Raw genomic sequence first — 13,045 nt, 5'->3', positions numbered from 1 at the left:
CGTTGTGTCCTTGCAAGACACTTAACCCACACTGCCTCGTACGAACGTGAGTGAGTGTTGGGTGGTGGTCTGTTGGATGCTGTTTGGCGCAGACTTGACGCAGACTTTGACGCTGCTTCCGTCACTCTGCCCCAGGGCAGCTGTTGCTACACATGTAGCTTACCACCACAGATGTGAATGAATAGTGGGTTCAATGTAAAGTACTTTGAGTGCCAAGAAGAGCACAATATAAATCCAATCCATCATCATCATCATCATCATCATCATCACCCAAAATTCACTCACATTCAGCCAAAGTTATGTAGTAAAGTGTCTGGTCCAAGGACTCAGTGACAGAGACTGGGATGGAGCGGGGTTCAAACTACCAACCTTACAGTTACTGGATGGACTTGCACAATATTATAGAACTTTTCATGTACCTATTTCAGTTGCTTTTAGTGTAGGAGCAATACAAAAAAAGCAAACATGTAATAGTATTTATGCTAAAATGCAGTGGTAACTGTAGAATAATTAAAATATATGTACACTACAGCAATTTAAACCCTTTCCAAACCAGATTTAATAATAAATGCTTCATTTTTTTTTGTCTATTTTAAGGATAACTATCACTGTTAACTGCCAAAGGAAACAGCAAAAGCCTCTTTGCGCAAACATTTTTCATAATCTACAGACAGTGAGATCTAGCAGGGGGGGGGTTTTCTCCCTCTGAGACTATCTTAAGGTTGCCTGGACTCTGACTTTTTCCAAACATGCTGGAAAAAATCGGCAGTATTTTCAGTGGGTTATTATCATTCTTGAAGAAAAACCAGAACAAAAACATCCCAACCTTTCCACCCATGTCCTTTTGCTTCAAAGTGACTTGATTTTCAGGATTGTCTATTCCAGTGGCATTCCTGTTGATCACTGCTGCAAGGAGCACAGAGGAGGCTGCGCTTCCCTTCACAGGGATATTTAAATTCTACCACTAGAGAGCACCACATCCTGCATCATGGCACCTCCCCAGCTGCTCCTCACACTGGTGGAGTTTTTCATGGATTAGAAGGCTGCTCACGTAAACTATAGTGGGGCAAGTGGAAGCTATACCAGGATGACACACAAACCTATATATTAAACCACAACCTTGCGGCCGTTTGTTCTTGTAGTAATTTACCTGTACGATTAGTACTATGAACTTGCACAAACGTTGACCAGAGCGTTGCTGGACAGATGCACTTGTGGTGGACACACTGACCTTGAAAGCTCCTAGCAGCCACAGATCACACCATATAATCACAATCAATATCTCATTCTGCACCTTTGCTCATTTGCCATAAATCTGAGTCTGTTGTTTTGTTAGAGCAAAGTCAAGCTCCTGGCCAGGGAGCGGAGTTAACAAAGACAAAGTATAAATAAGGCAAAATCAGAAAGTGAGCCGCTGATGCACTTTTAAAGCCTTGAGATCAGAAGAGGAGAAGGAGGAGGAAGAGCAAAAAGCACAGCAGGACAGCGGTGGCGAGTGGATGTAGGCCAATGTTTCTACTCCAGTGCCTCTGCTGAGAAACAGGAGTTCCAGACAGGTCCAGGTTTGTTATCATTTCAACGTGTCCCCCTAAGCCACTTCTCCATTCACCGTGCTCATCAGTACACACTGTGTCCTCACTATCTCCTTTATTGTTACACCTTCCTCTTTTCTTTCTTTTTCCCTGGCCTTGTTTATTGCTGCTCACCACCACCACTCCCTATTTGTGCACCCTCACCAGACCTGCAGGACACAGCAGTGTGTTGCGTGCACACTCTGTATCCTGGCAACTGCTGTGTGGGTGAGTGAGCAGGTGTCGGCGTGCGCAGATGCAGACTTGGGAACTGTACATAATTGATAAGAGGGCCTGAACTGTCCCTGCTGCCTCCTCCAGTCGCAGCTCCAGCACTGGACCAGAGGGATGATCACCACTTATTCCAGCCTTCTACCCTGTCTAGAACACTCTAATTGTAGTCTCCTGTTTATTAAAAAATAAGTTAATTTACACACCCATGACTGAATCTGTCTGTGTTTTTTGCCCCAGTTCCCAAAAGGACCATCAGCCTGTCAGTCTGACTCAGATGGAATCAGGTTTACGATTCTCAAAGCCCCATCTTGTAACAGCAGACCTACATCAGTGCACCACAGCCAGAGAGTTATACATAAGTAATATTCAGTCTAGAGCAGTCACTCTGGTTTTGTCTCATGACCTATTTTCTTTTGGAAAAGCTTTATTTTATAGTTACTTGGCTGAAAAAAAAAACTAGGAGGGAATATTAAAATGTTAGAACCATCCAATTTGACGTGACGTGGCAGCAGAATCAAAAGTAAGAATGAATCTCCTAAAACTAAGTTCTACACATTTACAATTAGAATGCCAGAAGTCAACTGACCATCGCTGTAAACTAAATCAAAAACAGTTTTGTATACCAGCCTGCCTTAATATAAACCTAATTTCTTTAAATAAGGACACGCCAATGGATTATATTTACAGAATTTTATTTTATTATGTTGCAAACAATGACATCCAGATATATTGATACACAACTTTTACTGTGCGTGTATGTGCATTTGTGAGTGTATGTGTGCGTGTGTGTGTGTGTGTGTGTGTGTGTGTGGAGAGAGCAGTGAGACCACAGAAAGCAGAATGAAAAAAGTCCCGCGTGAGGGAGGGAGCCCCCGGTGGGTCCACAAGGCAATGGCAGCGAGCAAAGAGATTCTCTGGGGGCAGACATGTACACACACACACACACCCACACACACACACACACACACACACACACACGCGCGCGCGCACACACAAACACACACACACGCACACAAACCGCGTTAAGAGTTTGAGCGCACACGTTCACGTATGTGAGACACACCTCTGTTGCGGCTCGTGTGTCTGCGCTCTCAGCAGCTTGGGGGTGGGGGAGGAGGGAGGTCGGGGGGGTCGTTAAGGTCCTGTGAGTGTCTACTAGAAAGCATCGTTAAAAGAGATGAAGCCGTACGAAAGAATGAAACACAGTGGGCGAGAAGCTCCGCCTCTTCCCCCCCGCCCCCCTGGTGGCGGGAGGAGACGGCGGAGAGATTCTCCTGTCAGAGTAATACAAACACACACGCACTCACACAAGGTATACACACACATATACACGTGCGCGCTCGCTCGCTCTGCAGCTATTGAAACGTCTTCTGGAGCAGCTTTCGCTCGTTCTTTCGCTCGCACTGTTTCCCGCGGCGGCAGGACGGGACCTGGACGTCCTTCAACACTCGCCTGCACTGACGCACGAGGGCGACGACCCTCCGACCCGACGGAACGCCATGACACCCGTACGCAAAATTAGTTGTTTTTTTTTATGTTTGATTTTTTTTTTTTAAACAATAATGCAATTTTCTTTTTAGTTGTTGTTTGAATCACCATGCGAGGAAATACTTATTCTTTTTGAGTGTGTTTACGTGTCAGAGATTGCGTGACATTTATTAAGCGTACCCTACATCCAGAATAATTTACACAAAAAGGACAGCGGCCGTCCTGTTAGGGTTGGACTGATGTAGGGGAAGGAGGGCGGAGGAGGTGGGGGGAGGGGGAGGGGGAGTAAAGCGCCATGGTCAACTATGGTTTGAAGAGCGAGAGGTGAAGGGCTGGTTGTCAGAGGAAGAGAGAGGGTTGAGGTTCCGGTGGGTGGGGGAGGGAGGAAGGTAATTAGGGATGGGACATGTGAGGGAGGCAGGGAGGGAGGGGAGTGGGGCAGGACAGGAGAAGGGGAAGTGGCGCCCTCAGCGGCACTCCCACACTTTGACTGTCTGGTCGACGCTGCCGGTCACCACGTAGGGGGCGCTCTTGTGGAAATCTGAAACACAGGAAGAGGAAAGCCCTCGGTCAGGTGAGCCGCTTCTACGACGGCCCGGGTCACCGGGACAAACTGAAGACGTGCTTAAACAGTTGCGAGATGTTCCTACCCAGAGAGGTAACAAAGTGTTCGTGGGCACTCAGGACCTTCATGCAGCGTTTGTTCTTGAAGTCCCAGATCCGGAGAGTTTTGTCATCGGCGCAGCTCACTATGAATCTTCCTCCTGGGTGAAACAACACTCCACGCACCCAGTTGTCATGTCCCACCTGAGGGAGGACACGCGTGTTCAGCACACTCCTTCATCTTAAGTTAAAGTTAAAAAGTTAAAGTCCCAGTGACTGTCACATCCCGAAGGAGGCCAAATTTGTTCTCTGCATTTGACCCATCATCCCGAGGGAGCGGTGGACAGTAGCGGTGTCGCGCCCGGGAATCACTGGGTGATCTACGTAAGACCCATCAGACGACGACCCTGGCAATGATCTCACAGTGGTGACAACTCACCAGAGTCATGAGGCAGATGCCGATGCTCACATCCCACATCTTAATAGTTTTATCTCTAGATCCCGACAGGAGGAAAGGGCCTGGTTTCCCACTTTTCTTGCTCTGGAAACAGACAGAGGAGTCGAGATGAGAAACACCTCCCAGCTGATGTGCTGCCGATCTTCAGCCACGGTTTGTGGGAAGCTGACGTGGCTCTTTGCTCACTGGAGGCTCCTCTGCCTCCTTGACGTACCTCTGAGCCGGTGGCCTCCAGGATGGTGGGGTGGGCGCTCTCGGGGGCCCAGGCGATGCACTCCACCACGTGCTCGTGCTCCCGCAGCTCGGCTTTGCACTCCTTTGAGGCGACCACCCACACGCGCACCGTCTGGTCATTGGAGCAGCTGGCGAGCAGCGAGCCGTCCTGGTTGGGACGGACCATCCTCACCCACTCCCTGTGGCCTGTGAACGTCTTCACACAGTACCTGCGGAGGGAAGCGTGACGGGTTGCAAGAGCAGGCGGCACAAAGACAAACGGAAAAGGACGCAGCAGATTTCTTGGATGCAACAAAGATGTAAAACAAGAGGCTCAGGCTCTCTCTTACCCAGTGGCCACCTCCCACATCTTAATGGTCTTGTCTCTGGAGGCCGACACTATGTGGTCCCCGTTTGGCATGATGGCAACAGACGACACGTTGTGGTCATGGCCTGGGCGACACGGTCAAGAGTTTAGTTCCACGGCTGCAGCATGTCGCAGGTGTTGGAATAAGAGCGAGACCCGTCGGGTCACAAGCGTCGGATTCTCACCATGCATTGTTCGGATGCACTCGAATCCCTGAAAGTCCCACAGCTTGATGCTCATGTCGGCCGAACATGAAGCCAGCAGTTTTCCTGTCTGGTCGAAGCAGATGTCCTGCACAGAGTCTGTGTGGCCCTTCAAGGTTCGCTCAAAGTCTCCCGCCTCGTAGTCCCACACCTGCAAGTGCACGCAGACGGTGATTGTCAACAATCATGAACACAGAGAGTGCCTGTGAAATGTGTCTGGCTGAGAAGACAAACAAACAACCCAACAACACAGAAATCATCTTGAATGAATCTAAACGTTTAAATTGATGAAAAAATGCCAGCGATTTTAACAGTTTCCATGGACAGTCAGACAGAGTTACACTGTAATTAAACCTCACAACAGACACACATTATTAGAACAAATGTGATACATTTCAGCAGTGGAGTCCATGTAACAGAATAGGTGACTAAACTAAAGCTAGTGAACAGAAAACATTACACGGACACAAAAGATCTGACGGGTAAAATTTTGTGGCTGTAAAATCTGATGTGTGTCAATGTGTTATTTGTGTAATTTGACTGCCAGGTCTACAATTGATCCACTTGTTACTAATACCACACACACAGTTACAAAATAGGCTGTTTAAAAGCACTTTGCTTTGCTGACATATTCACCTGCCTAATGAATATGAAAGGGCAAGAAAGAAAAAGAAGAGGCTTGAAAGGGAAGCAGATTTGCATGTTTCCCAAGGTGCAACGCCTTGGGAGTGTTGCCTCTGACAACACTAGCAACAGAACATGATGAGCAGTGACAAAGCAGAAAGTACAGAGAGGAGGGAAGGGGAGCAGAGAGGGGGACAAACAGGGGGAGGAGGAGTGAGGGAGGGGGGGGTGGGCAGTCCAGGATAAAAAAAAAATCTGCAGCAAAGCTTTGATGTGAAGGGTCAGGGCTGCAGAGGCGTCGCTGCTGTGCTGCAACACTGGCTGGTTTTTGCTTTGAGACGCTGCAGCACGCAGCCACCAGCCGACTCTCAAACCAGCAGCTACGTCACAAAAATCCATATGTAGCAGTGTGACAAAATGAGAGGCTCGTTGTGTTGCACTGCATCAAAATATCCCCCCAATAAGTGTTTCTGATGTTTCTGCCCGGCCACAGGGGTCATCGTAAACAACGGCGAGTGAAAATATCTGCCGACTACCTTGATGGTGGCGTCCTCGGAGGCTGTGACCATAACGGAGAAGACGGGGTGGAAGATGACACGCGTGACGGGAGCACGGTGCCCGCTCAGGGCGTATCTCTCCGGGGGGCGGGGGATCCACTCCTTGGGGTCCCTCTTCTGACCCACAGGGCCTCCATGTGTCATCTCCTCCTTTGCCTCATTCAGCTTCGACTCCAACTCCATGACCTGAGGCACAAAGACACAAAAGACGGAAGTCGGAAAATAAACACACTTGTGTTGTGTGTAAATAAGACACACTTCAACATCATATTGAGACAGAAATATTTCCAAACAGGTTAGGGAGAACCGGCAGTAAGAATGAGGGTGCATGAGCTGCTCTGGTTGATATTGAGGCCAAATGAATGTGAAACCGAGAGCATCATAACACGAAAGAGCCCTTTTCACAATTAGCAGATGAGCCCTGATTGATCTGATTCCTTTCTAGTTTTTACCGCTTCATGCAAAAAACATAGACAGCAAATAGAAAATATATGCACAGTAATATCTAACAATACAAATAAATCAACATTAAGGTGAGTAAAAATGTAAAAGGGCAACTAAGAGCAAACATGACGTAGCGCTGGTTAATGATGAACTCTCACAAGATTAGTGCAGCCTCATCTGTAAGGTCTACATCCAACAAAAAACTCTGAAGAAACACTTCTTACCTTCTTCTGTAATCTGATGACTGAAGTCCATTTCTTTTCCAAAAGTCCTGCATACTTTTTGTCTACTTCTTCATTCTATCAAAGAAACAGAGACAGTCAGTGAAAATGGCCCGCGTCTCTCGTATTAAACACACATTTTTGTGTGCATCTGAGTTGACATTTGAGCGTGCCTCTCTTTCCATACCATATCTAAGACCGCCTCTTTCTTGAAGGTTGAATAGGCCTCCTCGTAGCCATTGGAGCGCAGGTAGTCAGCTATAGCTCGGTTTCTAGGAAAAGTTGAAGAAAACCCACTTGTAAAAAGCAGAGATTTGCAGAGATGATGTCCCCTCTGACACCACCGCACACTCACTGACGTCACTGATGACCTGGTGTGTTTAATGTGTGTCCGGCAACAATGACCTGCCATAAGTCAATTTTAAAGACAAATGCAGGTTTCTCCATTAAAAGAGAAGTGACCACACCCTGCCAAACTAATGGCAGCTTGGGGATTTAAGTTCCACTCTCCCACCTTGAATATCAGCGTGTGTGTGTGTGTGTGTGTGTGTCACAGAAAACTGCAGGCCCGTCACAGCAACACCGAGAACTGAGTCAATGGGGAAACTATGGCTGAGGCTGCTATGGAAACAAGACATTTAACACAAAGAGTGAAAATGGTTCAAAGTGGACACGCGCACGCACTCACACACTCACTCACTCCAGCCACAAGCACATGGAAACACAACCGTAAACACTGTGACACGGGAGACTCACACACAGACGTACGCCCAGTTATATAAATGAGTGGAAAAATCTTTTTTTCATGTGGAGGAGAATAAATGTTTGATGAGTAGCGGGGCCTAATTATAGGCTGCAACTTGAAGCAGCCAATCACCGAAACCCTGATGCCATCACCAGCAGCTTATATATGTTGAATCAGAGCATACACAGTCCAGCCTTTACAGGCGAAGAGAGAATACACCAGGAGAGTGAATTCCTTGATTTGCACACCATGCGGTGGCCCTGGCATCACTGCACAGTGCTGCTCCCAGCAACCGGCCATCACTATCTTACGTCCCCGCTCCACCCACCCCCCCACCCCGTCTCCTCCTTCCTCTGCAAAGCCATGCGGCAATTAAATATTCATCAAGTGGCTATCAAGTGAAGCACCTCGGTCCTTCATCTCTTCATATTTCCTTGATGATCACACGCTAGACGCCAAGCTCTGATCCTGTTTTTAGGGAGGGAAAAGCGTAACAGAGCGATCAGCGGCATCGCGTTGTTTTGTGCAAATAGCGTCCGAGCGTTGAGGCGTCAGGGAGACCGTTTCCGCTGATCCTGATCAAACACGCCTGACATCGACGACGCCACACCGGGCCGCCTCCCACAGCAGTCACACACACAAGCCAATGAAATACAGAGGACCAGGAGAGATCAGAGGCGGGATGTCGCACATGGAGAAAACACTGTGCACACGGTTCACAGCCAAGACCTCACCAGTATTCTTTGTCTCCAGACAGTCAGCTGACAACACCGATTGCAACTCAAGTCAAGTTTGATCATGCGATTTATCTGTGAGATCTCATGCCTGTGTGGAATGACGACAACAAAAGGCAGGTGTGTGTTGTTGTGTTCGGAGGGAATCATTTAGTGTGTGCATTTGGAGGATGGTACAGTGAACATCTCAGCTGTTTCTGCCCTGGTGTCATTGGTCCCTCTTGTTTTCACAATTAAGAAAGACTCGATAATTGTCTGGTGTTTGGCAGCGACAGCAGAGTGAAAACTTGGCTACTTCTTGATTTTGTGGCGACACTTTTGAGGTGTTGTTACAAAGCTGACGTGCACACACACGCAAATGCATAACCCTGTATAGAACCGGACATGTTTGTCTGCATGTCTAGTCTAGTTCTGTTTACATATGCAATGAAGCAACATTTACACTGAGGCACTCACAGTTCGTCTCTTTGTCTTTGCGACAGCACCATGGTGGCTGCTGTTCTCTCCCTCTTGGGGAGACGGGGGGTGAGTTGCTGGGGGAGGAGTCCGGGAGTGAAGTGTGCAGCGGGGGGAGGCGCCCAATCCCTCAGAGAAGTTCCTCAGAGACTCCGATGTGGCGAAAATATATATTTTTTCCCCCCCAAACAGACAGGGCCACGAAGCAGTGCGTAAAATGGATGAACTACTGTCAATCGACTGCTGGCACAAGCCTCCACGAGCACTGGCTGGGCCGAGGTCCACCTCAGTGATCAGAAGTTCCCATCACCTGGAAGAAAAGGGGAACAAGAAAAGAAGACACGATTCTCCTATAAATTCAAGAAGAGGAATAGCTTTCATGTTTATTAATGTCATGTCAACCAGACTGCACTGTGCAAGGGCTGCGTAGATCTCTGCTTACAGCTTCATGTATTCTTATTGTGTTCAGTCAACGTATTCTTATTGTGGGCATGGCGTCAAACAAACACAGCAGCCAGTTCCACAAACTGCACCTGAATGGCACACATTGAATCAATATTAGTGTTACTGGAGAGTTTGGATATTTCTGAGTCACGAGAATTTTGGTGCAATGTGCACAGATCACAAGAAGAACACAATGACGAATGGCAAGGAAACACAGAGGGATTGGAGAGCTAATAGGAACCTTCACTTCCTGAGCTGCCAGACTGCTGGGACCTGAGGCCACAATCACACTAAGCTGCTTAGCGGCTAGACGAGACAACATAGAGTCAATGCAAGTGTGTGCGTGTGTTTTTAAGTGATGGAGACCACAAGTCCTGACACAGCTGACAGTGCAGTGTAAAGAAGGGACACGACGGTGGCTAACGCGATTAAACCAAAGCATGAAGGGAGGAGCAGCTGCACCATCTCAGATTATTGCCTGGTTTGCCGTCGTCTGCTTGCTTTTAAAATGTTTTTAAAATGTTAAAATTCTAAACACATACCAATAACACTTAATTCAATTTTCTTACTGTACGCCTGTCTGCTTAACAGGAGGGCGCTTTCACTCTGAATGAAAAGCTTGACAGTCGCAGAGGCTAACTTAACATCTCGCCAGGGGCAGGGCACGCGTATCTTCAAGAGAACTGCTTAATTCGTTGGTGCATACATGAAAGGGCTGGCCAGCCGAGCCATGCTCATAGTGTGGGTCAAAAATAGCCATTTGGCCAAAAGGACCAACCGCCACGCTGTTATGCAACTAAGAGATTCTCTATAGCTTTTGTGCCTGCCTGAGACTCCTGGGCTTCACCAGCAACTAAAAATAATATTATTAATGATAATACTACTACTACTACTACTACTACTACTAATAGTAATAATAATAATCATAATAATCATAACAACAACAACAAAGAGTGAAATGATCTGGGCAGCATTTCAGTCACATGTCTACAAATTATTACGTGGAGAAATGCATAATTAACCGAGTGCTCAACAGAGGAAACACGGTCAGTCATAAATCAACACAAAGAGTTCAAAGTCTGTTTTTTGAAAAAATGCATTGTGGATCAGTGCAGAGTACATGAACACAACAATGATGTATTGAATCACTGAGACAACCATGAACGTGGTAATGAAACACATGAATTTGTGTGATACTTGAAGCCAAAATGTAATTAAGTAGGCACACTAAGAGATTTATTAGAAAGGGGACTCATTTTATGACAATTGAGAGTGAGGTTAAGAGCAAACAACTTCTACCAAGAGAAAATAATGCTTTAAAGGTCCTCTGTGGCACATTTAGAGAGCCATCTATTAGTAACAATTTTCTTTAACATGAAGAACTTGTAGAGGTGCGGTCAAACATAACCATGTAGTTACAGCAGCATAGAACACATACTGACATGACAATTAAGCCTGAGATTGTGAGCAATTTTCTTCCTTACCATTCCTTGCTTCTAAAATGTACAGGCTAGGACTTTAAGTCACTGATAATGACCTTACTGCTTATCGTTTTGTTTATATCCATGCTTGCTGATATTAGTTTAAATTGGTGATAATGCCACAGGACAGAAGAAGACATTGAAATGTTTTGTTGCAGGCTTATAACGGCCTACATCCCCACGGGTGAGAAACATAATTGGCAGACTGTTGTCATTATTGTCTTACTAATATCTTATGGCACTTTGTGGCTGATGTAAAAGCTCTGAAATACAAATGAGGGGAAGTCATTAAGCCAGCATTTAACTGTGAATTTCAAAAACTGTGACATCTTCAAGGCATATCAATGTTAAGATAACATGATGACTTTTCAGTACTGGTGGTTTTACCAAATAAATGTTGCCTCTGGTGATGAATTGTGACAGTCAGTGCAATAAAAACACAAGGCTCAAAAGTTGCCCAACCTAACACGTGTGAATAATGAGAGCCAAGACGTAAAGAGCCAGACAGTGAAAGAATACCAAGCAGTCACAAGACTGCAAGTCAATCTTTGATTATTAATATAGAAATAGGTGTAGTAGTGACTAATGTAATATTGTGTTGCATCAGTCATAAAACAGGGTGCAACCACAGCATGCTGGAGTAATTTTAAAACCATCATCAATCATCATATATTATGTATGTAAAACAATAAAATGATGTATGACACTGGGTACTTTTTTTTTTTTTATATAGTAGGAATTAAAAAGAACATGGTAGTATAATCCAGTTCATTTATAAGGAAAACGTGTCAATAATGGTTAAATGCGTTATCGATGGTGATCATTTTTAGTCCCCGCCCTAGTCGAGATTCCTTAAACCGACTTTTACCGTACTAACACGCAGTGTGCATATAAACGAGCATAATAAGCTGCAGATTGCAATATTCCGTCAGGAAAATCTGTCAGAGGTTCAATATCTTGCTTGGGTGACGCCTTTCCTGGATTAGATGCTCACAAGGGCGAAGTTGCAGCAATGGCTCAGCAACGCCCTTTCCAGCCGACGTTAGCTTAGCACGGCAACGAAGACATAAACTGGAGCGGTCAGTTCGAGCAGCCTGGACATTCATAACGACAATATATCGATGCTAAAAATAAATTAAAAAAAATCACACAAAAGCTTTGCGCGTCAACACGCAACACACAATTTGAAGAACGCCTGTCACAGACGCGTACAACTGTTTAACGTCAGAATGAGCACGAATATGAAACGGCAACTTCAGTATTACCGGGTGATTCAGCCAATTGGAGGTGCATCTTAAAAACTACGTTTAGCGGCCAGGTAGATGCAGTCATATATATAAATATATATGCGTACGATATATTTGCTTCATGCGTTTTCTATCAAGAAACACCGGCTAAAGGAAAATATGGCTGCAAGCTGTCAGCATCCAGGTTAGCTCAGTCGGCTAACTTAACACGTTAGCTCCAAACACACAACCTCCATAAACAGACGAGGCTAACATTAGCCAAATGTTTAGCTCAGTTCCACAACAAGTGTCGTCATAACAAAGATTAATAACCAATAGCCCCAGCGTAAATCTAGGTCACGAGGGGAAAAAAACACAAGCCCCAACAGTTTAGTTGTTATTGCGGCAATGTTATCGCTACGTTCGCAAATAAAAACGACGCACCCAGCGACAGCAACATAGCAAGTTAGCTTAGCTCCTGGGCCTCTCCGCCATTTTGAGATCGGGACGGGAGAGCGCAGACACTGCAGGTAATTCGTCGTCAAAAAATAACAAGTCCTTTCGAAGTGCCAAAACAAGACGATACGGAGCCTCGCAGCGGTCGAACACTCACCCTTCGAGACGGGCTATTTTAACATCCATTTAAGCTGTATCGGCTGGCGATAGGAAGGCTTGACTTTGATGTGGTGTTGTGACTTTTCACATCACCCGGCACTGTCGGTCAGATTTCTTCTCCTCTTTGGTACCACCGCATTCGCCCGGCCCGAGCTAACGGTCGACAGTGGATGTCGGCGGCGCGCACGTCGCAGCGAGCGGAGGCGCGCAACGTGAGTACAGCTCGTGGATTAAAGGGGCGAGACACGCCGCCGGTGCAAGTTACACGATATCATTGTTGTTAAGCCTCTGGTGTGTTTGAACACAAGTCTGCAAAACTTTTCAATTTGCTATTCGCGGTAGAGGACACGACATTATTTATT

At 46.2% G+C, this 13,045-nt stretch overlaps 1 protein-coding gene across 2 annotated transcripts; it reads right to left on the bottom strand.

Annotated features, from left to right (window-relative positions):
- Nucleotides 1-3,327: 3,327 nt before the first annotated feature.
- On the bottom strand, nt 3,328-12,862 carry pafah1b1b (platelet-activating factor acetylhydrolase 1b, regulatory subunit 1b). Of its 2 annotated transcripts, XM_076031848.1 has the most exons (11): nt 12,682-12,854; nt 8,918-9,227; nt 7,170-7,254; nt 6,986-7,060; nt 6,297-6,503; nt 5,119-5,287; nt 4,917-5,019; nt 4,568-4,796; nt 4,336-4,437; nt 3,944-4,100; nt 3,328-3,834 (listed from the first exon to the last, which is right to left on the bottom strand). In XM_076031848.1, the coding sequence occupies exons 2-11, from the start codon at nt 8,947-8,949 to the stop codon at nt 3,761-3,763; spliced, it is 1,233 nt and encodes a 410-aa protein (XP_075887963.1). In that variant the 5' UTR covers nt 8,950-9,227; nt 12,682-12,854; the 3' UTR covers nt 3,328-3,760. The 2 variants fall into 2 exon arrangements, with proteins under 2 accessions (XP_075887963.1, XP_075887964.1); XM_076031849.1 differs by lacking the exon at nt 8,918-9,227 and having other exon boundaries at nt 12,682-12,862.
- Nucleotides 12,863-13,045: the final 183 nt, after the last annotated feature.

Source organism: Nelusetta ayraudi, unplaced genomic scaffold (assembly GCF_046127955.1).
Source record: "Nelusetta ayraudi isolate G7.1 ecotype Tasmania unplaced genomic scaffold, CSIRO-AGI_Nayr_v1 ptg000033l, whole genome shotgun sequence".
Classification (NCBI taxonomy): domain Eukaryota; kingdom Metazoa; phylum Chordata; class Actinopteri; order Tetraodontiformes; family Monacanthidae; genus Nelusetta; species Nelusetta ayraudi.
The sequence above is the reverse complement of the archived record's forward strand: the minus strand, read 5'-3'. Positions and strand labels throughout refer to the sequence as shown.